This window comes from Leptopilina heterotoma, unplaced genomic scaffold, assembly GCF_015476425.1.
Source record: "Leptopilina heterotoma isolate Lh14 unplaced genomic scaffold, ASM1547642v1 Lhet_187, whole genome shotgun sequence".
Lineage (NCBI taxonomy): Eukaryota > Metazoa > Arthropoda > Insecta > Hymenoptera > Figitidae > Leptopilina > Leptopilina heterotoma.
The window spans coordinates 802,005-826,817 of record NW_025110906.1 but is presented as its reverse complement, the minus strand read 5'-3'; the positions used below and the strand labels follow the sequence as shown (position 1 = coordinate 826,817).

Here is a 24,813-nt window from a genome sequence, read left to right as displayed (position 1 = left end):
AATTTTCCGATTATCTTGAAAAAAAAATTTTCTTTTATCTAACTGATAAAGAGAAAATCGTTTTCTTTGAACCTTTGATTTGTACCTAGAATTGTAAAAAATCCCCAGAAGAATTTATGATTTTGATTAAAAAATAAAATCCCTTATATTCCAATATTTTGAAAATTAATTCTTTTTTTTATTTTGAATTTAAAAATTTTTCTGATAAAAAGTGAAAAAAATAGAAATTTTTTTTATAGAATTAGAATTATAATTCTCGTATGGAAAAAAAATGCTGCAATCAAGTATATATTGGAGATGAAAGTATAAAATCTCTTGGGATTGCTCACCTTGAAACTGGGCTTTCTAGAAGACATTTTTCTTGAAATGATTTTTTCTTTATTATCAATTTTCGCTGAATTATCAACGACGTGATCATTATCGATTGGAAGTAATTTCAGTGGTAGAGTAACTCTCTTCAGGGCCAAACTGTCTAGTGTGGCGTAAACAATTTTATCGGAATTCAAACACGATGATTGTCGATCACCGTGTAGGAAACTCCGATTTGCCGTTGGCGAGGGAGTCATCCCAGTTTCTTCCGGTTTCACGTGCATTTGTCAGTGTTCACCAACACCCGGGGAATCCTTAATTTTTTTCCTTCATCCTCTCTCCCATCTCCTGCAACAGATTTTTTTTCTCTCTTTTAATTCATAAAACCGGTTAGAGTGCGTGTGATTCATCAGAGAACTTTGTGAAAATGTTATCTCTTAAGAGAGTATAGAGGCTGTGAATAAGGAAGGCTTATATTGATTGGATAAAAAGTAGAGTAACAAAATCATTCTATTGACTTTCGTAAATTTTATTTTATATTCTCAAAAAAGAAACTAGAATTTTTTAATAATTTAATTTAACAAAAAGAATTCGATTTTATGAATTTCATCATTTTTTCAAGAAAAAAAATTACTAAATTCAGAAAAGAAAAATTAAAATTAGTAGCATCAATTTTTTATTTTAGAAAATATTTTTTCTTTATCACAGAAATACTTACAAATTAAAGAAATTTAAAAAATGTCGTTCGACACTTTAAGAATGATGAAATTTTCCAAATCGAAAGAATAATTCAATAAAAGCAATTGAAAAGACTTTTCAATAAAAGAAATTCCGAACGCAGGATTTTAATTGTATAAAATTATTTCCAATTGTGAATACAATAATTAAATATTTGCAATCTTTCCTTTTATAGGTTTCATGAAAAAATTTTATGACTGTATTTTTTTTATTTATTTGTACAATTAATGCAACAATCTAATTAAAGAAAAAGATGTGAATTCTCACAAATTATAAATAGGAGAAAAATTCTTATAATAAATCTTCCGTGAGACAGAAAAGAATTTAAACAACTTCTTCATTAGTGAAAAATCTCATAAAAACCAACAAATCTATATTGTATTTTCTCTTTCTAAATTATTATTATCATTGAAATTATTTTACGTAAGCTTTTTAATTCTCGTATTATTGACTTGAGAATTATTTCCCACTATTTACAGTAAAAATTTTTATTCGTTAATTTCTTTAAATAAAATTTTATTTGAAAAAAAGAGAATAAACTTCTTTATTTATATTAATAGTTAATAATCTCAAATTCATTTCTTTAATTTTTATTTATTATTTTTCACAACTTAAAAATCGAATTGAGATTAAAATCTATAAATAAATCAAAAGAAGTCAGAAAGACTTTGTAAAGTGTAGAAACAGGTCGATTTTTTCGAGATTAGATAAAAAGTAGCAAATTTATGAAAATTTTGAAAAAATGTCCAAATAAAGTAAAATAAAAATTTCATGTCCATTTTAATGAAGAGAAATTTTCTGCACAAGGATTTAAATAAAAATATAAATGTGCTCACATATTATTTACTTCACGTGAATATATATATGCTTATAAATAATTCAGAATTAAAAAACAAATTTTTGAATAGAAAAATCTGTTTATTTTACCAGTTTAGAATTTTGTAAAGAATTAAATTAAAATTTTGAATACAAAAACAAAATTTTTTAATAGAAAAGTCTACTCGATCAGTTTTTAAATTTCAGGGACATAAAATATTCCAAAATTCATATGAGACTATAGGAGAATTTCCTTATTCCGGAAACCGGATATAAAGTTGATATTAAAGGCATTCTTGAAAAGATAAGAAGAATGTCCCATTACCGTTATCACATTTAACAATAAAATTCGCATTTCTTACAAACTCATCGACCGTATGTGCCGCACATGCTGCAGCTGTTTTTTGTAAAAATATTTTTGTAACTGTACTTTCAATTTTAATATAGAAATTTACATTTTGACGATTCACTGTCTTTTACAACTTGTTCCATTAATTAATACTTTAATTAATAATTAAATTAATTAATTTATATTAATAAATACATAAATAAATTAATTTAGATTAATAAATTAATTTGAATCAATTGAAATACTATAATTAAAAATGAATTAATAATAATTTAATTATCATTTTCAATTAAATTTCTTCCCGATCGAAATGTACAAGAATATAAACATTTAGAGCGAATAAAAGTAATTAATTAATTAATAAATACTAATTACGATATAGAGATAAGTTTAATTGTTTAAATCACCATTGGAAATAAAGATCGATACGTATCGAAAGATACAAAAATGATGAAATTCTATACTGATCAGATCAGATAAAAATAATTTTTTTCGATAGAAAGGTAGAAAAAATAAATTTATATATGGAATGCAAATGTTTTTAATGCCAATACTGGTTCGCTAAATGATTACAAAACATTTGACTTTCGTGAGGTAATATCGTTAATATATAGTTAATTAATTCATCGATTGAGAATAAATGGAGATAAACTAAATATATGTATAAGAAATTCCAGAAATATCTTATCTCTATAAAAAAAACTATAGACATATTATTAACAGTTTTCAAGAACACTGTGAAAAACATTTCTATATTTATTCAACAATTAACCGTGTTTTCTTTATGTAAAAATAAATTCTTCAACTTTCGCAAATGTCTTCATTATAATAATTATTGAAATAAGACCGAAAATTATGTTTAACTTGGCCTAGATATTTTTGTTTGTATTTCAATACAATAGAAAATTATTTTTTAATTCTAACGGCTGATTGAAAGTCACAAAATATGTGAAATTCAAATTTAAAAAAATGTCACAGAGTTAATATTGAAATTAATTAATAATTAAAATTAACAAATTATCATTTTTGATAATGAACTAAAAGAAAATATTCTAGTTTCAGTCAATTAATATTAAGATTGAAGACAAATTAGAAATCATTTTCGGAAAAAAAACACGACGAATTATATATAATTATATGAAAATGATGAATCGCGAAAGTTATGGTCATATTTCAATGCACATTTTTCTATGGGAATTATTGCATAATACAATTTAGCAATTAAAACGGCATCCACTGTTTATGGATTGTAATGGAATAAAGTTTATTTTTACACACATAGAAGTGCGTCTAAAACCGAGAAATAAGATTGTAAAATGCATGAAAAGAAATCTCACGCTCTCCTTTTATTCCAGTAACGTTATACTTGTGAAGTATATGTATTTTCCAGTATACTTTCTTTTTGCAATATAAGGAGAAAAATTACTTTTACAACCTTATAAACGTATGCAGGAACTTTGTCTCAAGTAAAAACAAACAAAAAAAAATTGAACATTGATCTTGACGTAAATTCTGCACAACAATTCTAATTTATCTTTCACATTTTTTCTCCCCATGAAAAAAATAGTACAAAAAGTACTATTCAAATTATTAATATTGTTTACACTTATAATTTCAGGAAATCACATTGAAATACTAACACATTAAGTAAAATATTCGACAATTAGATTCAAATATTTTAAACGATTGATTAAATAAAACACAATTGAATAAATAGGAATAAATTATGTTAATTTAAGTGTAAAGAATTCCCATCAATTTTCAGAGGAGGTTTATATAAATACAAATAAATGAATGAAAAAAAACAAAACTTACAAATTCCTTCTGCTTAATAGCTTCTTCTCCAAAAAAACGTCAACCAATTTTGTCCGAGTGTAAAAATTTGTAAAGCAAATTGCAAATTTTATCAACTTTCCCGCAAGAAATTGAAATTCAATTCAGTCAATTTGTACGTGATGGTTCATTTTAAAAAATGACAATTTCCTTGCATCATCACACTGAGCATCTCACAGTGTCCCGTTAGAAAAATCGAAATTCACGAATTTTCTTTCTGAAAAAACCAAAATTATGTTACAATCGATGAATTTCGAAAACAATAAGCATTGTACTGTCAACTGTTTTCTAATTTCAAAAAATAGAGTCCGTTAAAAATTGTTTATTTTTTCACTCAAAACATTAACAATTTCCAAGAAAAACTACTTTCAAAATCGATTTCCTTTAAAATTGTTATCGAACATTGACCGGATAGAAAAGATTGAATGACCGGATTTTATCAGATGATTGTATAAAGATGACTATAATAACCTTTTCTTTCATGCATACTGAGAAAGAAGTATTACTTGTGTATAATAAAAAAAAATGTTTCAACAAGTAAATGTCACAGAGTAAACAAATGTTTTCCTATTGTTTTTGTCACAAACAAACACACGCGCGCGCTCGGAGACACAACTGCAATGATTCGCGAATTCCACCGATATGTAGTGTGTATAAACGTTGAAGGCAAAACCAATGGAGCGATGAGGGAATAATATAACGACGAAATGAACCGAAACCATACGAATTTACCCGCTTATTCACTTCGTACTGTTTCGGTTGCCGGCGTCGACAAATCGTACACATTCGGTTATTTCCGATATTAATCGTTTTCAGGAGCGTAACTAGCGCGGGAAATTTAAAAATAAATTGAGTAGAAACTTTTTCTTTTTAGAGTTATTTTTACGAATAATTAAATGTAAAATTTATTTCAACTAATTTGACATAAAAACGTAATGTAAGTATACAAAAATTGAATAATAATTATATTTTCTTTTTGTTAAAATCGGTTTTGAATTAAAGAAAAATTAATAAAAAAAATTAATTAAAAAATTAATAAAAATAATTGAAAAACAATAATATAGGTAATTAACAATTTTCTAATAATTATAATAATATTAATAATGATAAAAATAAAAATACAAATAATAATAATAATAATAATAATAATAATAATAATAATAATAATAATAATAATAATAATAATAATAATAATAATAATATCTAATAATAATAATATAAATAATAATTACAAAATAATATAATTGATAATTTTGTAATAATTATAATTATATAATATTAATAATGATAAAAAAATAGTAGTAATAATAAATAAATAAAAAAAATGCTTTGGAAAAAAAATTTCTAATACAAAATTTAAATGAAAATAGTTGAAAGTATTTGATTTTTTTTTTTTTTTTTTTTTTGAACATACAAAAGGTCCTCAAATGTGAGACATTGATATTGAGCCGTGAAAAGGGGGAAAACGGTGTTTTTATAGAAAGGTAGAAACTTGAAATAAGGAATTCCCGCATTCCTGGGCAGGTGAGTCGTGAGTCAAATGATGTGGCACGATGGCCTCATTTATTTTGCACCCTGGACCGGATAAACTACTGCAAATTAAGGGAACTTTCGCGATGAAACCAACAACGTTTCGAGATAATTAATATTAAAAATCCTTCTCGGAAAACAATAAATTACTTTTGCAAGATATTTTATAATGATCCAATACAAATTTCTCTTAAATAAAAAAAAAATGAGAGAGAAAGTTTATTATATATTTTTTAAATCTATATTTTTTGTATAAAATATAGAAATAAATAAATATTAGTGGTATTATTAATTATATATTAATTAATAATCGTAATTATTATTAATTACATTAATTAATATTCATAATTATTATTAATTACATTAATTAATATTCGTAAGTATTATGAATAATGTATAATATTAAATAGGCAAATAATAATTAAATTATCATAATTATATAATTGAATAAGAACTTAATTATTTATTTATTAACTTATTCATTTAAATTTTGACAGACAAAAAATATTCTTAAATTATTATTATTAAATTATAATAAATTATTAAAACCAAATACTAAAATAATAATCAGGTTATTATTATTATTATTGTTATTATTAAATAATCAAATAATTAATAATGAGAAATAGGTATTTTAAATTTTTTCAACTCATATTATTTATAAAATTTAATCTTTATGATTAATGCAAAAAAAAAAATAACAAAAAGTGAGAAAAATAATAATTTTAGTTTTTATGTAATAAACGAAATTTAATGGTGCTGGAGAAATTGATTAAATTGTGACAAAGAGGAAAATATAACGTAGGTACAAAAACGTTTTTCGAGATTACAATTATGAACAATAAAATTCTGCGATTAAGATTTCTTTCTCGCGCTAAATCGAAGAAGAAAAACTATAAAGGAACAATAAAAATTATCTTTCTTTGTTGCAGTGTTTAAACTTTCATGAATTTAAAAATTAAATTTTAATTCTTAATATCATTATTATAAATTATTAATTTAAAAAATTGTATAGTATTTTATTAATTGTTCATCATAGAATAATGAATAATAAAATAAGAGTAATTTTGAACCAAAATAGTAAAATTTTTTAATTAAATAAAATTATTGATTATAAACCATATAAATTAATACAGCTATTGTTTAATATAGAAAAAGGAAGAAATTTATTTTCATTTCATTCATTTTTTTTTTATTTGTATAAGAAATGCTCAATGTCAGCGAGGCATTAATTTAAACATATTATCACAATTTAAAGAATGTAAATGACAAAAAGAAATTTTTATATTGTCAAAGAGAAATGAACGTGATTAAAATTTTTGCAATATTTCCTTTGCGTTCATAATGGATAGCCTTCAGTCTTTTTTTATTGTATATTGTATAGAAAATAAACATGAAATAATAAAGTTAATTTTTCTTTATATAAATTTTTAAAAAAATTATTCATCTTGAATACAAAATAAGTCTCATAATTATATACTTGACATTCTTTTCAAATTCTGAACATTCACTGCGAATATGTATTTTTCAAAAAAAATTGCAATTAATTATAATTTTTTATTTTTTCTTTTGTTTTTTGAAAGAGAAAATATTGTGGAAGAACGGAAAAAAATGTTAGAATTTAAAAATATGTTTCTTTTTTCTCCTGTCAATATTTTAAAACTAATGAAAATTGCTTTTTAAATTAACCGGTTTTTCAAGTTTCTTTTTGTCGGCCTCATGTACTTCATTAGATCATTTCCATATGACTTTAAATCCCCACTGTTAGAAGTTTGGACTCTTGTGATTAAAATTTATACAAAGAGAGGGACGTAAAATAACACCAGAGTGAACTTTTCGTTATCATCGAACGAACGCACTTCTCTACAATGTCTCTCGATCAGGTGATTTTCTGTAACTTTTTAATTATTAATCATAATTTTTTGTTTAAAAATTTAATAGATAATATAATTAACACAATCAATAATAATAATAATAATAATAATAATAATAATAATAATAATAATAATAATAATAATAATAATAATAAATAATTTTAATAGATTTCTAAAAGACAATAAATACTGAATAAATCTCTGAATTTTCGAAAATTAACTTTTTTGTAATTCCAAAAAAAGAATTATAATAAAGCTGTTTCTATTTTCAAATCATTTTCAGTTTTTAATTTTTAATTAATTTTTTATACTTTTAATCAGATTGAATTAAAATCATAAATGCTTTTATAAAATTTGTTGTAATACTGTTTCTGTGAACAAGAGTTTTGTTATTATATTTTCGTTTTTACGATAGATTTCCAATAATAAGAATAAATAAATTTATTATAAAAAAAAGGTGATAATATTAGTATAAGGGTCAGATTACAGTTCACGAGAGTTGCAAATTCATGTTTAAATTATGCAAAATATTGTTGGTTTCCACATAGTATTAAATGAAAGGAAGTTACGTAAAAAAATGTTCTTTACACTCAATCAAGAGATCTAAAAATATTTAATATTATCAACAATCAGATAATAAACATTAAATATTTATCTACTGTTAAAGCAAAATTTTTTTATCGATAAAATTGCTTTTCTTTCAGGATTTTGAAGCAGCTGCTGAGGCTATAAAACATATTTCTCAAAGACCAAGTGACGAAGAACTTTTGGAACTTTATGCCCTTTTTAAACAGGCAACAGTCGGCGATGTCAATACAAGTAAGTTTTATTAAATTTTTATTAAAGTTTTATTAAATTAAATTCAAAATATTAAAATTTTAAACTAATCGAAAAATATTAAAAAATTATAGGAAAAGAATTTTTTATTAAATTAAATTCAAAATATTTTAATTTTCAATTAATCGAAAAATATTAAAAACTATAGGAAAAGAATTTTTTAAATTAAATTCAAAATATTTTAATTTTCAATTAATCGAAAAATATAGAAAATTATAAGAAAAGAATTGTTTTATTTTATACAGTTTGAAACTACTCTGCGATTGAAAGAAAATAAATTTTTTTTCTTAAGGAAACAAGAATTAGAAATTGCTTCTACTCTAAAAGTTCAGAATTACTATTCAAATTATTATTTCTGCGATTATTTTATTTTTTTTTTATCAAATTGTTTTATTTTCTCAGCCCGACCAGGAATGTTGGATTTAAAAGGCAAAGCAAAATGGGATTTTTGGAATAAAAAAAAGGGTACGTCAAAAGAAACAGCAAAACAACAATACGTTGCCTATGTTGATAAACTTATTGAAAAATACAAGTAAACAATTAGAAATTATACGCTTGTTAAATTAATTAAAAAACATAAAAATATACCTACTATTAAAAACAATTTTATAAAGTATTTTCTAATTGTTAAAAGCGACTATACTGAAAAAATTGTATTACAATTCGACTGTCATCGTTATCCAGAAATTTATTGTAATATTTATATGATTAATAATTAGAAAATATAAAAATATTTATAATTATATTATTTTTCATTAACTGTTTGCTACCAAAAGTGTCGTGAGGGATTATGTTTTTTTTAACGAAAAAACCACTTCGTTTTCTAAATTGAAAATTAAGTTTGTCATTAAAAAATTAAATCTAGAGGATAATTTAATTATTTCTAAAGTATATCAATAAAAAAGTGATATGTATTTGAAAATAATACTTTCAATTAAAAACAAATGAAACAAATTAAGTAAATCAATTTTGAAAATTCAGCAAATTCAGAAATTTTGAAAAATTCTATAGATTTTACAATATATAGATAAAACTAACCTAAAAATGTGATCAACTGACCTGCAATTTATACGCCCCTGGAATACACGTAGCTGCAGTCGGTAGTTTACGTTTATCATTAGACTAACGAACATTGTAGTCGATTACTCCTTATTATTCTTCCAATAAACACCGCTCTGTCAAAAATCGAAGGTAATTAATTATTTTAATATCAAAGTTCATTCGAACGTATCTATTTTAGTGAGACAACTGTATCAAAATTGTACATTGTTTTCATGTATTTATGTCGTTTTTCCTTTTTTCCTACAGCACAAACTTTTACGAGAGGAGTACAAAGATCGTTTTACTAATTAGTAATCAACCTCAAATAAATAAAAACAAGAAAAAATGTCCCTGGACGAGGTGAGTAAATAAACGTGGAAAATTTTTTATCATTGTTCGGCCATTTTTATTTAATTGTTGAGGAGCATAAATTATTATTGGCTTCTTCCTGTTCCGGTGTAATAAGCCAATGGAAAACGATTACTTCCGGTTAATCAAGAGGGGGGGAATATTTAAATTTTTATACTGAATAGTTTATTGATAATAAAAATTTGTGATTATAAAAGCGACAAAGTTCATTTATAAATAAATTGATAAGAACATAAAGTTAAAAATTAAATACTATGATGAAATACTTTACTTTATAATTTTACCGATTTTAACTTTACTTTATAATTATATTAGTTTAGTAATTATTTTTTTAAATTATAAAAAATGAAAATATTTAATTTTTGGAATTTTTTAATTGAATATTTTTCTTTTTTTCAGCAATTCAATAAAGCCGCAGATGATGTGAAAGAATTGGCTTCAACACCTGCAGACTCTGATCTTTTGGAGATTTATGCCTTATTTAAACAAGCAACTGTTGGTGATTGTAATACAGGTAAAAAATAAAAAAAAATAATAAAAAAAATTTAATTTTTAAGAAAACAAATTTTAAATTAAAAATTTTATTTATGTAATTAAATTAATTTGATTTTTTAAATTATTAAAATTCTGAATTTTGTGTATTTTTTTTTTTAGAAAGACCAGGTATGTTTGATTTTAAAGGAAAAGCAAAATGGGACGCCTGGAATGGAAAAAAGGGTTTAAGCCAAGAGGACGCTAAGAAGCAATATATAGAAAAAGCTGATGCACTACTTCAATCGCTGGGCAAGAAATAAATATGAAAATGAATTGAAATTTGCACAGAGTGTTTTGAAAATTTGATACAATATTTTTATCAAATTTAGGGTGATCTTTACAAATTTTCGCACAATTGTTTACCAGTTTTTTTTTATAATTTTTTTAAAAATGCATATAATTATCTTTATACGTTTTAAATAAATTTTAAAATGACTTTGTTCTGAATTTAAAGGATTTTTTTTTAATAATAACCCAAATAACAAATATTTTGTTTTATTATTTAAGAATAACTTTTTTAAAAATTAATTAAGGTATAGGTAAAATAAAATTAATTAATTAAAATTTTAAATAAAATTAAATATGTTAACAGTAAATTGAATTCTTCATTTGTAAAATTATAAAAGTCTTAAATCGACAAAGATATTTCTAACATTAAATTAAATTTACAATTAATTTTATTAAATTTATTAATTTTATTTATTTTTTTTTTATTAAATTTTTCTTTTTTTACATTATTTTTAATTTTATATATTTTGTATTTTTAAAATTTTTTGATAAATTAATATTTAGAATAGTTTTTGTTTGCACTTGAAATTTTTTTCATATAGTAAATTTCAAATTTCGCGCCGCAGATGTGGCGCCCTCATGTAGAAAACTTTCTTATCAACCGAAGAGGACGCCATATTGATGTGTCAGTTTGCTTTTGGCGCTGAAAGAACGTGAATCTCTCTTTAAAAGTTGTTAGTAAAATTCTTATTTGTGTTTGTTTTTTGACATAAATTATTACAAGTAAAAGTAATATTATAAATCAGTGTTTAGGAACAAGTGTACAAAAAGTGTTTCAAGTTTTACAGTCAATAAAAAAGGTTAGGATAAAATTAGTTAGCGATCGATTAAAAAATCAATTTTCATTGCTGATTATCAGAATTTATTCTTTTGACAATGAGAGAATTTTACATTTGGAACATATTATTCCTTCGGTAAAAAGTTTTATTATCTAGAAACTATATATCTATATATGTATTTTTTACTCTAAAATTGTTGATTTTACATATATTTTTTTTGTGCCATAATATTGCGCTACAATATTTTAATTCGTAACAATAGAGCTAGCAATGATATTAATATTCCTTGCAATATTGTTATATTATTTGACAAGTTGATAAGTTTATTTCAAATATCGTATGTCGGTAAATTGTTTTTCAATTTCGCGCCGCGTATGTGGCGCCCTCATGAAGGAATCTTCCGTATCAACCGGAGAGGACGCCATATTGATGTGTCTCGCGTCTGTTCAGTTTGCGTTTGGCGCTAAAGAAGTTAATCCCTCTCTGAAAATTCAATCGTAGTATAATTTGGGTTCATTTTAATGTATTTTGATTACCGTTTTTATATAAATGATAGTAAGTAAAAGTAATTTTGGAAATCAGTGTTTCGGAAAAAGTGTGCATAAAGTGTTTCAAGTGTTTTGATTTTCACGTGTCAGTGTTGAAAAAAGCTAAGGATAAAAGCTTTCTCAGGATCGGCGATCGACTTTTTAGTCAATAATCAATTTGCAGTTCGACAGAATTCATTGTTTCATCAAAAAGGCAAGTTTCCTAATTATCATTATTTTGGTAAGAATATACATTGCTTAAGTATATCTATATATTATTTTGTTTCTCTAAAGTTGATAATTTTATACATTCATTGTACGAATATTGCGATATTGCCAAAGTATTAGTCTGATAATTTACAAATTTGCGTAATTATACCAAAAAAACATCAATATATTCCTCATGCCACAGCGTTGCCCTAAGATATCTAAAATTGCAACAATATTTGTTAACAAAAGATTGACACTGCAATATTGTTGTAATATTAAAATTAAGCGGCAAATTTTTGGGGAAATATCTTAATTATCCTGTGTCGGTAAATTGCAACAACTTTCTTTAAAGTCCTGAAGGCGGCGCCATGTTCATTCGTCTTCTGCTGCAAGCTTCACACGTTTCGCTACTTTCGGAATTTATCTTTTGGCGGCTAAATTATCAGTTTTTTTTCAATATCATCGCAAAGTGTATATAGCGTGGACTATGTTTAAGTAATATTCACTTATTTTTATACTTTTCGGTGCATTTTTCGTGTTTATTATTGTGAAAATAAGTCGAGAATAAGTACATCAAATCGCAAGTCCGCCGCAGTCGTTGTTTTTGAGGTTATGTTTACAAAGTGATAGTTTTTTTCGTGAATTCTGTGAGTTTTATTCACATTACAAAACAAATTTCGGTGTTGAATTGTTGTTAAAATAATCATGGAGAATGTTGAGGTTATGTTTCTACATCATTACCATTTTTTTGGTGAGTTTCTGTATTCATTTTTAACATTTACTCATTGTTGTTTTTAATTCTCAACGACAATGGGCGAAATTTTTGTTAATTTTTGACAATTCTTGGGTCAGGTATTTATTTTTTTTTTTATTATACTAACGTAATTAGTAAAATATGATTACAATTTTGGATAAATATTAGGTTAATGTGTATTTTGTTTTTCTATAAGAAATGTATTTTGTCAGGAAAATATTTGGTTGGTTCGCGAATTCAAAAATATTAACAATTATCGGCTATACAGTATTTTCACATGCCGATAATTTTTCAAAGGTAAAATCATTTTCCTTGTTCTGAATCTTCTGAATGCTTGTACCATCTGGTGAGAATTTCCTGTATTATACGCGTTATTCGCAAACTTGAAATCCCCTCTCTTTAACCTTCGTTAGTCTGTAAAGCGCGGGTTTACTGTTCAAGTTGCATTTTGGATGCGATCCAATGCACATCGTTTTCGGTTTCCGGGTATAAAAACAACGATTTGTGAATTAAATTGTTCTTGCAATAATTAAAAAAAAAAGAAAACAGGAAAATTAATTTTTTTCAAGTTTCTTAAAAAGTGTTTGTGATTTGTGTTTATAATCAGCGCGTTTGTATCAATCGGTAAGGTCTACATTTTTCGTTGGGAAAAAAATAACACTTTGCTCCAGAATCACGTGCGTTTCTAAAAAAGCCGGTGAGTGTTAAATTCGTTAAAATCTATGAAATTGTTAATGTTGTGAAGTTACTTTTATTTATAACAATGTTCTCGTCAGTTTTGTGAGTTTTAAAAAGAGGATTAATTAGGATATAATCAGTATTCAACGATTAATTAATTAATTTTTTTCTTTGAAAAAGAAAATTGAGAAAATCAAGATATAATGGAATTACCGGTGTACTTGAGTATTTCTCAAAAAAAAAGAAAATTATTATTAAATATTTACGTGCAATTTTAAATTTTGTATACTTTTTATTTTATTTATGTTATTTACATTTATTTTACTATATTTTTAATAGTCAATTTTTTCTGTATAAAGATTTTGATAATGTTTAATTAATTAGAATTAAAAATTTATTTAGTATTTGTTACCTATATTTTTCAATTTTTTTAATTTCAATTTAAAATATTTCTCAACTTTTTTGTAGATAAATTGAATATTTAATGTTTTTGGTATTAATTAAAATTTTTTAATAATTGTTAGTTTTTTATTTATATTTTCAAATTTTTTTTTATTTCAATTTAAAATTTCTTTTTGTATAGAGAAATTGTAATAATAAATGGTTCTTTTTTTGGTATTGTTATTAGAAATTAAATTAGAATAAAATTTGTAACATTTTTTTTATTATATTTATTTTTTCAAATTAAAAACTGAAGAGACCGTAAAAGAACATCACAACGAATTTTTCAAAAATCGAAAAAAATTTACTAACGAACTGTTTGTATTTAAAAATAACGTGCGTGGGACATTTATTTTGTTTTCTTGCAATAATTATATATGAAAAATAAATTAATATTTTGAAATCCTGTTTTTCAACTTAAAAAAAAAAAATGTTCGAGGAATGTTGACCTTGCCGACATAAAAAGTTAGTTTTATACAAAGCCTCTTATATATGTTGCATAGAACTTCAAGGTTCAAAATTTCTATACCTGCCTGAGAATGAAATTCCTCTAAAGGTCGACTTCATACAAATTCGCGTAATCTGAACGGCGGATACGGGGAAAAAATATAAAAATTATTTTCTCTATAATTTCCTAAAAAAAAATTTTTTCAATTTATTTCTGTAAAGAACGGAATATTTCAATATTTTTACCCCAAAAAATGATTCTAATTTTTTTTATTCAAATGTTTAGTAATCACTTTACATTGAAAAAAAATTATTTGATTAAAAAATAACCGATTAATTGACTATTATCAATTAAATATTTTCTTGAATCAAATAATTTGTATTTGAGTCAATCAAATTGTATTTGCTTCAAATACTGAAATTAATTGGTTCAAATACCATTTAATTGATTTAAATGAAAATTATTTGATTCAAGTAAATATTTAATTGATAATAATCAAATAATCGGTTATTTGAATAAAATGAATTTTTTTTTAATTTCAAAGAAAATTCAGCTGTAAAAGTAATATTTGTGAACATCTGCGATTTTCTAATTTATCATAAAGAAGTGAAACGAAAAAAAATAACAGTAATAATTATATAAATGACAATTATAGGTAATAAACTATAACAACAATAACAGGAATAAAAGTATTAACAATAGTAGTGCAAATAATAATTATCAAAAAGAAAAATAACATTAATAAGAATTAAATAAAAATAATAAAAAAGATAATCATAAAGATGAGTAATAAATAATAAAGACAGAAATAGCTTAAAATATAATAATATATTATAACAATTTACCAGATGTATAAATAATTATATATTATTTCAGACAAATGAAATAATAGTCTATAAGATATATTCCTATTATTTCCGTTCAGCTTTCATTCGGATATATATAATTAACATTAAATATTCACTGAGAATTGAATAGAAGTTTATACCATGGTTTTAAATGCAATAAATAATAATTAGTGAGATTATTGTAAAGAAGGTCGTGAACCCAGAGGTTTTACAATGTTTACATTTTGAAAAGCGCATTAAAAATATATGAGAAAAAATTATAAATTTATGTGAATTAATTTTATTTTTTTTTAATTTGACATAAAAAATAATTTGATAGCTGATGATAAAAATTTTATTCAATATCAAAAAATTCGATATATTTTATTTCGCAGATATTGCATTAAAGTAATTACAAAATCGTATTACAAATAAACAATATAAACAATTGACAATTGCTATTTTAATTAGGAATGCAATTTAATTTAATGTAATTATAGTAATTCATTTATTATTCTATACTTTTGTGAACAATAATTTACGTGATTAATTAAAATTGTTGTTTTATTAACTTTTGAAGCAAATTAAATAAAAATTATATAGGACACTGTTATTGTGCTATATATAGTCAATATTTAATTTCAATATTCATTAAAATTAACAATTGAACTAAACAAATTTTATTATTGGCATTTAAAGTGGATTTATTGTAAATATTTATTGAATAATTTCCATTGTAAATTCAATGATGAATTGTATTTATCGGAATGATTATATAAAATATAAGAATTAGTTAAAAATTACTTTATTAACTGATAATCAGTGACTGATATTTTTCTTCTGGAATCAGTAAAGAACAACTGATTGTCATTTGAAAAACTGACTGATTGTCAGTAAAATATAACTGCCTTTTTTCCAAATTATTTATTATTAACTGATTGAAATTTATAGAGAGACAACATTAAAAATAATAATTCATACAACCCCTTTATTATTTATTTTTATTATTTATTTTTATTATTATTATTATTATTATTATTATTATTATTTTAATATTTTATTATTTATTTTTTATTATTATTATATTAATAAATTTTTTAAATTTGCGCAGATATATTAAATATTCTATTATAATCAACATTATAATTTGAACAATGAAATCTTTTAAAGCTCGATATAAAGCGCATGAGCTTTATATATTATATGTAAGCTCGTATATTATTTAGACGTATGATCTCAACGAAATATAACTTTGATTGCTGAATCAAAATTTACCAAAAATTAACATAGCTGCAATGCAATATATGTAAATTCAGTTGTCATTTTGAATGTAGTGCGGTCATGTAGCTGTCAGCGATGCAACGTCCTGCACTTTGATTTTGATTGCGCTTTGAATCGTAAAATAATATTTTAGAGTTTACTGCATCCAATATGTAAACTTGTATTTTGTAAATTTCAAATCAAAACTAGAAAGATAGGTAATAAAAAAATAATTTTTTTTTTTGCTTTTTAGAATTATAATTGCTTTTTTTATTATTATAATAAAATTTTTCATTTATTTTCTATTTTTATGATAAATTTATCCTATTAGGTCAATCTTTTTTTTAATTATTATTTTATTAATTCTTTTAATTAATTTAATTAATTAGTATAAAGAAATTTAATAAATTAACTTTAAAAAAATAATTAATATAGGTAAATATTATAATCGCATTGTGCCTTATTAAATTTTTACTAACATTTCTACAATATTGATGCTGTTCTCTGGAAAAAAATTTATTTAATTCAAATAATGAATTAGTTGATTATTTGTCTCAAATACTGAATTTATTATTGGTTCAAATATAAAATTTAATTGATTTAAATAAAAATTATTTGATTCAAGTTTCACATTCAGTTTCACAGTTAAAATACTTAGAAATTTATTTCTCACAAATAAATTTTATTTAGTCAAAATAAAAATTGAATTTCTTAAAATAAATTTATTATTTATAAAAACAATTGAATTTCTGTAAAATTTTTATTATTTATGAAAATAGTTCAATGTTTGGATACGATTTTATTAAATTTTTTTTTAAATAATTGAATTTTTTATGGGAAATTTTATTAAAATAGTAGATATTGAAAATCATTGAAATTATAGAAATTTTTTTGAAAATAATTGAAATTAGGACAAGAATTTTTTTGACATTTATGAAAATAATTGAACTTTGGAGAAGAATTTTGTTATTTATAAAGATAATTGGGATTTTTACGAGGATTTTTTCAAATTTTGAACATAGTTTAATTTTATAAGAATTTTATTTTTTTTTTTTTTTAAATAATTGAATTTCTGCAATTATTTTTAATTTCTCCGAAATTGAATTTTTTAGTGTTTTCAACAAAATAGTTGAAAATAGTAGTGTTCGCGCAAAATTAAATTTTTCTCTTCGTGTCTAATTTATGATGAATATTAATATTATTTATAAATATTTAATTATCGTTTTATTAATGAAAGGAAGAATAATACTAATTTCAAGAAAATAATTTAAATTTAAAGCATAAAAACTCTTTCTCTCTTTTCAATAAATAAAAATAATACTGAGAATCCGCTGAATGACGTTCTATATGGCAATCTTGAAGAGAAATTTTTTTTTATCAGATTATACGGTGTATATGCACGTAAAATCGTAATAACCAACATCATTTTAAAACTATGCATATATGATCCTTTATTATGACCTCATTCCTATGTAAAGCTGATTAAATTCTTCTCCACAGGATTGTGTGTATATATAGCGAAAGAAAAATTATAATGAATGTGAGATTCGCGAGAAAATATTTCATTAACAAATTGGCAGAGTTAAAATGCGTATGGAGTGTTGGGATAATTCTTGGCCAATATACTTGCGTACATATCCCGTGCAGAAATCGCCACTTTTGTTCCCGATTACCGCCCTGGCCCCGGTCGGGATTTCATGATCTGGCCCCGACTTCGTGGCCCCGACCAGGACCAGACCGGGTTTGCCCAAGGATCTACAAACAGCGCACAATGGGATTTTTTTTACAATTTACTGTTCAAAACTGTCTACAGCCTACAATTCTTAACCGGTTTCAGTATTCTTTATTTTAAATTAAAGGCGAATAAATTCTTAAGACATCCCTTAAGGTCAATTTTTTAGTTCTTAATTGTTTATAATTTTTATTTTCAATCAAAGTTAACAAATTAATACAATTTTTCAAAAAAGGAGGCTTATTTTCTTATTCCGTTGCTGCATATGATCTGAATCAGTTCAAATTAATACAATATGACCACCATATAATTAATAAAACAGAAAGTAATTTATATCAATTGTTATAAACAATATTAATTAACAAATAGTTAACTTTGATTTCTTTCCACTAAAAAATGTTTTTTTTACCTTTTCTTTTTAATTTAAGTTCATTTAAAGAATATTTGCCCTTTTTGATTATAAAATAACTTATTTAAATTGTTATAAACAATATTAATTAACAAATAGTTAACATTGATTCCTATTCCACTAAAAATTTTTTTTTCACATTTTCTTTTTAATTTAAGTCTATTTAAAGAATATTTGTCCTTTTTGATTAAAAAATAACTTATTTAAATTGTTATAAACAATATATTAAATAACAAATAGTTATGTAACTTATGCTCCTGTCCACCAAAAAAATTTTTTTTCACGTCTACTTTTTAATTTAAGTTCATTTTAAAAATATGTGTCCTTTTTGTTTAAAAAATAACTTATTTAAATGGTTACAAATAATATTAATTAACAAATAGTTAATTTTTGTTCCTTTCCACCAAAAATTTTTTTTTCACGTTTACTTTTTTATTTAGATAATGTTAAAAGACCACGGATATATAATATTAAATATTTAAATAAGTTATATTATAAGCAAAAAAGACATATATTCTTTAAAAGAACCTAAGTAAAAAAGAAAATTTGCAACAAAAATTTTCTGTTGGACAGGATCATAAGTTAACTATTTGTTAATTAATGTTGTTTATGACAATTGAAATATATTACTTTATGGGTTTTTAATTGTCTGCTGGTAATATTGGATTAATTTGAACTGATTTAGAGCATGTGCAGTAACGGAATAAGAAAATAAACGTCCGTTTTTAAAAAATTGTGTTAATTTGTTAACTTTGATTGAAATTTGAAAATAAAAATTATAAACAATTAAAAACTCAAAAATTGTCCTCGAGGGATGTCTTAAGAATTTATTCTCCTTTAATTTAAAACAATAGGACAAACGCACCAATTGTCGAAGGTGAACCATTTGTCGATGTTATCATGGTGATAACCAAAAATATTGCCTAAAATGTTAAATTTTTTTGTGGTTATAATATTAACATATTATTTTTGACATTTATAACTCTTAAAAACTCTTAATTGTTTTTCACACTTAAATTGAAATTCCATGTTTAAGGCAAAAAAATAAATTATTATTAATTAATAATTTTTAGTATTATTGTGAATTATTAATAATGAAAAAATTTTTATTATTTTAAAAAATAGTTAAATTATAAATAATATAGAATAAATAATTAAATTAACAATTTTTACCATATTATTATGATAAACATATTAATTTATATATATATATATATATATATATATATATATATATATATATATATATATAACATACATTTTTAATAATTTTTCTATAAATAAATATGATACAGTCAATTTATTATGATAACACTGTATATAACGGTCCCATGATTCAAAAGGAAGTTTAAGCGAGGTCGCTTCCAAGCTTGCGTGGCTATGCGGTATGTGTATTCGACTTGCGTCCTCGAGGTCTAGGGTTCGGTCCCCCGTGCGTGCGATATTTTTCCGTCTTAGTTTTAAGTGTTTTGTGTATAATTCTTAATAATGTTACATAAAGTATAGGTTTAAATAATTATTAACAATAATAATAATTATAAATAATTATTAATTTAAATAAGATAGTCTGTCTAAATTAATGAAAGAAAATAAGAAAAATATTTTTTTTAAAAACTTAGTCCAATAAAAGCAATTCTAATAACTATTTACATTTTTAATGACACTCATAAAAGTTTATTTACTACAAAAATATTAATAATAATCATTAATATTGAAGTAAATACTCCCCATTCTTTAATAATCAAATAACAAGCTTTAATATAATAAAATGCAGTCAGTATTGGAATTCTACCTGGGTAGCGAAAAGATCGGGGGAAATCCCATGGCCCCGACCGGGTCCCGACAGGGCGGCCAGATCGGGCAAAGTGCCATGGCCCCGGTCGGTTTTAGTGTTTCAACCAGGCCGGGGCCAGGTCGGGTTGCCAGATCGGGGCCCGGTTTGTCCCGATCTGGCCCCGACCTGGCCCCGGTCAAAATTTCTGCACGGGTATATTTGTATATATCTATATATATATTTATTTGTACATATATATATGTATATATTCGTTTATATGCTCGGATATAGAGTAAAAGGGAGAATTTCTGTTATAACGAACATCGAAGGTGCGCAAAACGTTGCCATTGCTGACGGTAAACGCGATTTATTCCGAAATTGCAACAATACCATTCTCGTTAAGCCATAGTACATCCGATACAATTATAATGGAACGCGTTTGCATTTCCCAAATGCAAGCTTTGAAAGGATCCACGATAGCGGTTTGTGCGCTCATATAGCTCCGCAGCGTTAATAGGTATCATTGATTAATATTCGCCAGCTCACTTTAACTCCGTGATTGAAAATTGACCAAAGCAAACTTATTAAGAGCTAAAAATCAGCACCCCAAATTAATATTTGTTTTCTCTGCTTGTTTGTTTGTTTTTTTTTGTAAATAATTATTTACGAAGAAAAACAGAAAACATCGATATGTAAATTTTTGAAACAAATAACGAATTTTTATATTGGTTTCAAACAAGAAGTTTTTATATAAATTAACCTAATTACAATATTTGTCAGGAGTATTTCTTTTCTTTAAAGTGACCCACAAGTTTTGAACGTTCAAATGAATATTTTTTTAAGAAATATTTCCATAAATTATAGATTGCAATAAAAATTAAAAACTTAATTTTTTGCATTTAGAAACTTTATAATTAATTTTTTTGACAGTCAAGCAAAATTAATTATAATATTAATTTAATTTCAGGAAAAAGTAAATAAATTTCGTTCATATAAACATTTAGAACTCTAGGATCAGTCTTTAAATTAAAACCGTATTTATATAGTTGGAAATTTTATTTTGAAGTTGCACTGAAAAACAAATTTATTTGATTCAAATATTTACTTTAATCAAATATTTTTTCTAAGGATATCAAATTGAGACAAAAAATGAATCAAAATGTTGCTTCGCAATACTCTTGATTCGTTTTTCGTCTTAATTTGATATCCTTAGAAAAATTGTGTTAAAGTAAATACCATTTAATTGACTAAAAAATTATTTGATTCAAGTAAATATGTAATTAAAAATAGTCAATTAATTGGTTATTTGAAACAAATCAATTTTTTGTCTCAGTTTCATATCTTTAGAAAAATGTGAAATTAAACATAAAAATATAAATTGAATTTAATTTTGAAAAAAGTTTTTGATAGCTCTTTTAATTTAAATATGATGATAAAATATTAAATTGAAAGTTCAGAACTTTTAGATCTGAAATTAACAAAAAATTAATAATAATATATTATTTTGTTAAGTGGAATTCTGTTCAATTTTATTGTTATTATAAAGTTTTAATTAATTTCTTACGTTTGCATATTGCATACACATTTTATTTTTATACAGAATTTTTTATTTTTCGTTGTAATATAAAGAACATATATTTGAAATTTAATTAAAAGTTGTAAATGTTTGTTTTAATTAGTATTTCGTTCGTTTGTTTAGTAAATATTATTATTTTGAGTTATTTTTTATTTATGTATGATGAAAATAATTTCTGAAAATTACATTATTTTTGCAAATAAAATTTTTTTGTGTATTCAGTCTTTAGAAGAAAAGAATTTATTCTTATACGTTTGTGCAATAACAATATAATGTTTTGTGAAAACTGTGTGGCTTTTATAAAATTATTCGCTGATTCCTGATTGACTAATAAAAATTTATTTATAATTTATTTATAATTTTTTATTACATCTAGATCATATTATCATTGAGAATAACTTTGGCAAAAAATTCTTCTATGAATAATTTAAAATTATATTTGTTTTATTGGCTTTTATATTTGCAGATTGAAGGCTGTAGTTCAGAGTTTGAATAAATAAAAGAATATAATTTAGTAAATTAATGAGATAAAATGAAAAAATTCTTTTTTTTCAAACGGAAGCGGAAGTTATTTAATTTCTGTAGTATTTTAAAATCCCATTATGTGCCAAATTATTTATAATTATTTATCTTTTTTAAAATATCGGACGTTGAAATTGAAAGATTTTTTTATATTTTATTCATAAATATGTTAATATAAACATATAGATTATTTTTATATTGAAAAACACCTATTTTTCATTGCAGTAAAATTAATTTAAATCTTTGTATTTTAAAATAACTGTATTGCATATTGTGTAGTTATTTTTGAATTATTGATTTTACAAGAAATAGAAATGCACATTTGCATATATCAACACGATAAGAAAACTGCGGTACCAGTCGCAAAAATTGTGTTGTGCCATACCAAATATATTCATATCTTTAATTTATAAATTAGAGTAAATTAATATATTCATCTTTAGGTGCCTGTCAAATTGTATAATTAGGTTAATTTAAATAATAAATTCAAATAAAATATTTTTTTCACTCACGTCAACTATTAATAATAACAATAATAATAATTTTAATGATATAATAATCAAAATATTCTTTTATATATTTAGAAATATACTAAAGTAAATAATTTCAGTATAGTAGTGCTTAATAACGTTTCCCTTATTAATTTTCGGTTTGAATTTGTGCAATATTATATATTGGTTCAAAATTATTGGGTTTAATGCAATTATTATAGTGTTTGAATTGTACAGTTCTGTGTTGCTTTTATCAAATCAAAAATTAATTATAATCTGCTTTTAAATAAAATATTGTATGTTAATTTTGCGTTGGCTGTAGCAAATAAATATATAAATAAATAATAGCGAGCGTTGAAAATTAAAAACTTTTACCGTTTTATGCGAATTATTATATACGATGAGGAGGGGTGAAAGGGATGCTTTAAAAGTTCGTCACACAGGATGCAAATTGACTGCGGGATGCGAGGATTTCTGACGATTCAATTATGCGTATTCGCGCAATCCACTCTGTACTCTCTCCCCCTCTCTATTTAATCTATATATATCTCTCTCACAACATATTCCATATTGTCATTTTAAAATAAAAATATTTTAAGGTAATATTCATTTATTGGCCAAATATTTGCTGACGAGTGTAAACAAAACAGTAGCGATGGGATAAATAATAAATTTATAAAAAAAGAAATAAATGATCGTTTGCTAACAATTTTTTTCATGCAAATTTATGAAATTTAAAGTACTTATATTTTTTCTTCTATTTTCGAAGTTGTGAAATAATGTATTAGGGGGGAAAATTAATAACCATAACCCTCTTAATAATGGATTCTATGCTTTTAAGAATGCTTGCTATTTTAATTTGAGAAAAAATTGGAATATTTTTCCAGTCGAGACTTGGATATTAATAATTAAAGTCCTTATCTACTTGAAATAATAAAAGATTGATAAAAATTATAGAAAATAATTTATTAAGACGAAAAAATATCAAATTCCCGGAGTGAAATTTTGATACATACAGTTATACTGTATTATAATATATAATAGGGGTATTAAATTCCTTATAAATATTATTATACAGTATATAGGGTATATCAGTTTCTTCGATAACATTGACGCGCTCGATTATATTGTTCAGGAGAGTAAGCGTCAAACTTTCAAGGAGAGAATGAAACATTTCTCTTACACTTCATAACACGTATATTCGTTCTACATTTTCTTCCGTTCGCTATCAAATGTTCTTCTCATTTTCACATCTCCTTTAATTTGAAAATTATATATATCATATCATTAAATTCTACAATTAATGATACATAACTGAAAATTTTAATAATTTTATAAACGGCCGAGCATTTTCATCCAAAAACCGTTCAAAATCGACTAATTCAATGCATTTGTCAAAAAACATGCTTGGACGTTTATAATGATATCTCACGAACCGATTAAGATTTTTGAACTCTTTTGGTCTTAAATTAAAGATGAGACTTGAATGATCACACTTATATAAGTTTCAAATTTTTTCTACAATTTTTAAAAAATGTGCAGGGGTTGAAAAAATTTCCAAAAAAATTTTATTTTTTAAATTGTTTTGTCAAATTTGTCGATCGCTGCAATCTTTGTATAAATTATTAAAATTTTCAGTTATGTATCATATTAATCGTAGAATTTAATGATCTTTCGAATGGTATATTTGTTAATTTTCTGACATTTGTATTTACAAAAAAATCGAGGTTTAAAGACTGGTACGTTTTTGAGCCGTGCGCGTGCAGCCGTACCGATAATTCCCGACGGTAGTGTATGTATGTGTGAATTCGATCGAATATAGTTAAATATTCACTATATAGTGGAACCTCGATTATCTGAACTAATT

The 24,813-nt window shown here is 23.6% G+C and overlaps 4 protein-coding genes across 7 annotated transcripts in view; 3 read left to right on the top strand and 1 right to left on the bottom strand.

Moving 5' to 3' along the window:
• Window positions 1–9,468, bottom strand: part of LOC122500475 (putative E3 ubiquitin-protein ligase protein PFF1365c) — a 32,738-nt gene extending 23,270 nt beyond the window's left edge. The window contains exons 1-3 of one of the 3 annotated variants that reach the window (XM_043609416.1): window positions 9,346–9,468; window positions 4,028–4,262; window positions 330–657 (exon numbers count right to left, since the gene is read on the bottom strand). In XM_043609416.1, coding sequence (XP_043465351.1) covers window positions 330–593 — 264 coding nt within the window. In that variant the 5' untranslated portion in view covers window positions 594–657; window positions 4,028–4,262; window positions 9,346–9,468. Of the gene's footprint in view, window positions 1–329; window positions 658–4,027; window positions 4,735–9,345 lie in introns of those variants that run through there. The other 2 variants (XM_043609414.1, XM_043609415.1) reach the window with 2 other exon arrangements.
• Window positions 7,305–9,029, top strand: LOC122500478 (acyl-CoA-binding protein homolog). The gene is made up of 3 exons (XM_043609420.1): window positions 7,305–7,458; window positions 8,154–8,268; window positions 8,689–9,029. The coding sequence occupies exons 1-3, from the start codon at window positions 7,444–7,446 to the stop codon at window positions 8,820–8,822; spliced, it is 264 nt and encodes an 87-aa protein (XP_043465355.1). The 5' UTR covers window positions 7,305–7,443; the 3' UTR covers window positions 8,823–9,029.
• LOC122500477 (acyl-CoA-binding protein) lies at window positions 9,336–10,677 on the top strand. Its single transcript, XM_043609419.1, has 4 exons — window positions 9,336–9,477; window positions 9,595–9,687; window positions 10,096–10,210; window positions 10,351–10,677. The coding sequence occupies exons 2-4, from the start codon at window positions 9,673–9,675 to the stop codon at window positions 10,488–10,490; spliced, it is 270 nt and encodes an 89-aa protein (XP_043465354.1). The 5' UTR covers window positions 9,336–9,477; window positions 9,595–9,672; the 3' UTR covers window positions 10,491–10,677.
• Window positions 10,678–12,456: 1,779 nt separating this feature from the next.
• The window catches only part of LOC122500507 (connectin), a 543,906-nt gene continuing 531,549 nt past the window's right edge, over window positions 12,457–24,813 (top strand). Inside the window, exon 1 of one of the 2 annotated variants that reach the window (XM_043609469.1) lies at window positions 12,457–12,785. The gene's annotated coding sequence lies outside the window, so the exon portion shown is untranslated. Of the gene's footprint in view, window positions 12,786–13,215; window positions 13,486–24,813 lie in introns of those variants that run through there. The other variant, XM_043609467.1, reaches the window with a different exon arrangement.

Excerpts from the sequence above, each read along its gene's own strand:
- LOC122500478 (XM_043609420.1), top strand. Across the intron at positions 8,269-8,688 it reads AGTCGGCGATGTCAATACAA|CCCGACCAGGAATGTTGGAT; the intron begins GTAAGTTTTATT and ends TTATTTTCTCAG.
- LOC122500477 (XM_043609419.1), top strand. Across the intron at positions 10,211-10,350 it reads TGTTGGTGATTGTAATACAG|AAAGACCAGGTATGTTTGAT; the intron begins GTAAAAAATAAA and ends TTTTTTTTTTAG.